The sequence below is a fragment of the Arachis hypogaea genome, chromosome 12, assembly GCF_003086295.3.
Source record: "Arachis hypogaea cultivar Tifrunner chromosome 12, arahy.Tifrunner.gnm2.J5K5, whole genome shotgun sequence".
In the NCBI taxonomy this organism is placed as follows: Eukaryota; Viridiplantae; Streptophyta; class Magnoliopsida; order Fabales; family Fabaceae; genus Arachis; species Arachis hypogaea.
The window spans coordinates 99,417,798-99,422,546 of NC_092047.1; the positions used below are offsets into that span (position 1 = coordinate 99,417,798).

General features: G+C 32.2%; 1 protein-coding gene across 1 annotated transcript; it reads left to right on the forward strand.

The window, feature by feature from the left end:
- Positions 1-223: 223 nt before the first annotated feature.
- LOC112730337 (uncharacterized) lies at positions 224-583 on the forward strand. Its single transcript, XM_025780429.1, has one exon. It carries the CDS (start codon positions 224-226, stop codon positions 581-583), a length of 360 nt encoding a protein of 119 aa, XP_025636214.1.
- Positions 584-4,749: the final 4,166 nt, after the last annotated feature.

Below are 4,749 nucleotides of genomic sequence, written 5' to 3' on the forward strand. Positions count from 1 at the left end.
CTTCGTGCATTTTCACCAGAACTTACAAATTGGTTAGAGACTAAAGGAGATATTAACAAATGGGCAAAGTCTCAATTCCCTCATCGACGATGGGACCTCATAACTACCAATGTAGCTGAATCATTTAATTCATGGATAAGAAAAAGAGAGGACTCATAGTATTGTGCTTTAATAATGGAGAAGAGACAAACTTGCAAATCTGTTATATACTGCAAAGTTAGAGATGACTAAATGGAAGAATGAAGTTGGACCAAAGATTGATAAAATATTGATGGAGCATGTAGCTAGAAGTGAGTTTCTTAAAGTAGTGACATATGGAGATCATAATGTTATCGTTAGAGGGTCAAATGTTGATGTATATGTGAATCTAATACGCAAAGAATGTACATGTCTTGAATGGCAAATGACTGGAATTCCATGTCCACATGCTTGTGCTGCAATCAAATTATTACATGGCAACATCTACACCTATATAGAGGAGTGCTATCTGAAAAGTTCACAACAAAAGATTTATGCGAGCAGTATGATCCTAATTGAAACTCGTGACATGCCTGATGTCAACAACCTGACCCTAACAGACTAGGAGAATAATATTTTTCTTATGTCACCTACAACAACTCGTCCTCCAGGAAGACCATGCAAGAAGTGCCGAGAGTCACAATTTCAAGATGTGCGTGTTTACAAATGTAGCCGATCTGATCAGAGTGGTCATAATCGTTCTAAATGTAGAAATCCTAATCCAAAAAGAATATGAGTTTTTTTTAGATAGTTCTAACTTTATAGATTGTCACATTTAGAATTGCAATGTTGGTTTTCTTAAGTTATGCATATTAGATGATTTTACTGAGTTTCTTAATTGTATTTGTGAAAGTCTGCACTTAAAATTTATAGTTTTACTTTGATTTTTAATTAAATTTGTGTAATCTTACACTTGAATTTTTTAGTTTTACATTGATTTTAATAGCGTTTGTGCAAATATGCACTTGAATTATGCAACAGGTTTGGCTTTAGTTCTATTGTGCAATTCTACAATCAAATGACAAAATTCTATAATTTTGCATTAAAGTTGTTGCACTTAGTAAATAAAAATCTGCAATTATGCATTAATTTTATGATTTTGCACTAATGTTCTGTAATTTTCTGCACAAACTCTGCAATTTTACACTAAAATTGTGTAACTCTTCTCATAGTTAAACAAAAGAATCTTAGAAAAAGAAACACTTTCTATAAAATTTCTAATTGATATTTTCATTACAAGTCAAAGATCCAATGAATAATTGTGCTTCCATACCAGTCTTCCAATAAAATTAGACCACTCTAATGTTTTCATACCAATATTCCTTATGCTTCATTGTTCAAGTACACTGTAAACAACAACAATCATTAAATACAAAGACATTGCAAAAAATGTAACTGAAAGATTGATCAAAACCAGAACAATCTTCTTCTAACATTCCATCATGATCTAACAATGCATTCTTATTCTTTGTCTAACTGAAGTCCCAAATACTTTATTGCTCCAACAGTTGTCATCTTCCATGTATTCTTAAAGATTGGGATCAAGCTATTGCCACTACAACACACACTGAATATGATGCACAAAGGAACCAATAGTTGGTAAAAACCTTGCTCTAGTAACATAAATTCCATCTTCAAAATCCTGCATTTTTTTGTGTAAACATAATTAAGAGTCATGACATATAATCAAGTTCTTCTAATTAGACAAATAAAAAGAAATGCTACAATCATAAGCAACGCTAAAGCATTGCGTTTAAAGTTTATAAAAAATTTTAGAACACAAGTTTAGAAACAAAAACTGATCCATCTTCATTTTCAACCTCATACCAAACACACCTTGAACATAAACCCTTCAAATTCAGATTCATTCATTCATTAATATATTTTTTAATATAGACAACAAGTGTTATTAGAGTCCTTACTGGGGCCAAAGATAATTCTCTTAACATCAATAATGCACTACTATATTCATTAAAAAAATTGTAACTTAGATTTTGTTTAATGCATATGCCCTTATTACTTGAAAGAAACAAAATTGGAAATCACATAATCAGTAAAATGAAACAGTGACTAATAGTGTCATAAGCTTTAAATTAAGGCATTTCTAGATCACACTGAAATCTTAATCATGAATTGAAAATGTTCAAACTTCATCATGTATTGCAGTTTTCACATTAAAAGCTATACAATTTCTAATTTCAGGGATACTAATATAGCTCAAAAGCTTAAGGCAGGGACTTGAATCTGAAAGAAGCGTATGGCTTTGGGGAGCTTCAGGCGGGCATTGCTGCTGCGAGTGACTGGAGGAGTCAAAGGAGCGATGACCGACGTGGGAGGAATGAGTTTCACTACCGGCGACGAGCTTCAGAAGACGATTCTGCCCGAAGATGACAATTTTGCCTCTGGCAACCTTGCTGGATGGCAATGAAGACGAATCTCCTTTGACACGACGAAGATGGCGATGATTCCGCCTCTGATTTGACGATTCTACCTCTGGCGAATCTTCTCAGGCATGTGCCAACGACGCTCCCCTCAGGCTGGGTCAGGCACGCAATGACGTCTCTTTTCTCAGCTAGGTCAATTCTAGGGTATGGAGGTGGAATGAGTTTGAGAATCATGATTTCTCTGTGGGTGAAGAATATGGGGAAAAAAACAAGGAGAATGAGAAGAAAGATTATTGGGATAATATTATCTTTTTAATTTTTATTTTTAATAACGTAAATTAGTCCTTTTTAATAATTTTTATATTAACAATCCTTCTTATTAATTAAGTTTTATTAATGGTCCTTTACAATAATTTTCCCTAAAAGAAAAAGTATTTCTAGTTTTTCAAAGAAAGGTCAATGCAATTTCGAGTTAAAGGCTTCTATTTTTTTATTAAGTATATAGAAGTCGTCGTAATACTCTCGCTATTAGAGTGGCCAGCAGGAAGCATGACATTTTGATAATAAGGGTGTTACAGACTGATTCTTTTGCTTTCAAGAATTGTGTGAAGTTTTATCACTCCGACTGTGTTCTTGTTACCCCTGAGAAGGACAAATCTTGGATTTCTGGTAAGCCATTTGAGTTTCTTGGTAATGTAGTAGAGTTTTTGCTGGATAGCCAAATGTGATTACTGATTAGTCTTCTTTTAAGTGGAAATATGAAATAACATTATAGATACTAAAAAAAAGTTAATGTCCTATGAGTATGAAACTGTTTACCCCTGGTTCTTATCTGATATTGTTTAATTGTAAAATATGTTTCGTTTCATTCTTCTTGTAGTATGATAGTACTTTCCAAATTTTTATTGTTTAACTTCATAACTGTCCATTTGTGTTATTTTAAGAGTTCTGGAGCATATTATAAATATTATAAATCAGTAAGTGACATTTATTCATCCCCCACTTTGTCCTCTTGTTGACCTTTATTCTAAAAAGGATTTCAATTTGCTAACTAGGAAAAAATTTCTTGTAGAAATCATGGGAAAAATATTCCACAATGAAACTTAACCCATGAGAGGGTGAGTCTCTTGCTCTTTCTAGTTTCCTTTAATTTTCTGGTTGTTTGCATTTAGTTTACTTTAAACTTCTGACTGTTTAGGCTTGCCACATTGCCTATAATATAATGTTGTTAAGCCAACAGGATTGACAATGCAGCAATATGTATCACTAGTTATTGTAGAATATGTATATGGTAACCAACTGTGTATGTTGTTTTGTGATTTTACTGAGATTTGGACTTCTTATCAGATTTTCTATGATACAAATGGCTTTTTAGAAAAGAGCAGAGATTTTGAATGCAAGTGTTTTATCATGATTTAGTTGTCCATTTTTTACGTGAATAAGATATGAATTATCGCTGCCTGACTGTTCAATAAGAATCTACAAGTTCAAATGAGAACATATTATTTCTCCTGGCTCGTCATCTCGAAGGTCAAAATTAAGAACCCGCAAATCAAATTGTCATGTTATCGTGAATATGTGTTCCTTGGTATCTTGTTCTTTCTTTTTATTCTTCTTTGGTGTGTGTTCAGTAAGTTTTGGATGAAGACTATGATGATGAGGAGGATGAAGATGACAAAGGATTATAGCTTATGTTTTTAGGATGTTTGAACATAATGTATCAATATATTTGTGTTTATGTTTTGAATTGACTTGCTAGTTTTTAGTACTTTTCTTCTAGTTTGATAACATGATGAACTTGTTTATTTTTTGAAATACTATTAATGTTCTAATATAATTTTGATTTCAATTAAAAATTAGATGAAAATTTGTCTTGATTAAATTTGTATTTATTTTGTATAAAAACATGTTTACTTTGTGTTAGAAAAATATAATTTTTTTATTTAACAGTTTTTTTTAATTTGATAAGAATATAACCACGCTTTAAAAGCATGACAATAGATTTACATCTAGGCACACAATTTAAAAAGCGTGACTATAATTTACATCTAAGTACGTTTAAAAATGTAGCTATATGTCCACCAGAGAGCACATTTAGAAAACGTGGTTATAAGGTTATACATATAGCCACACTTTTAAAGTGTAACAGTAGGTAATAGCGTGGCAACAAAGTATGCGTGCCGATAGAACAATAGGCACGCTTGCACATGTGATCCTTGCAAAAGCGTAATCAATGCTAAAAAAGCATGACTAAAAGCTGTGGCTACGCTTTTTCTCACTTTATGGCACGCTTTAAAAGCGTGATCAATGCTAAAATTAGTCATCATGTATTTATTTATAAATATAT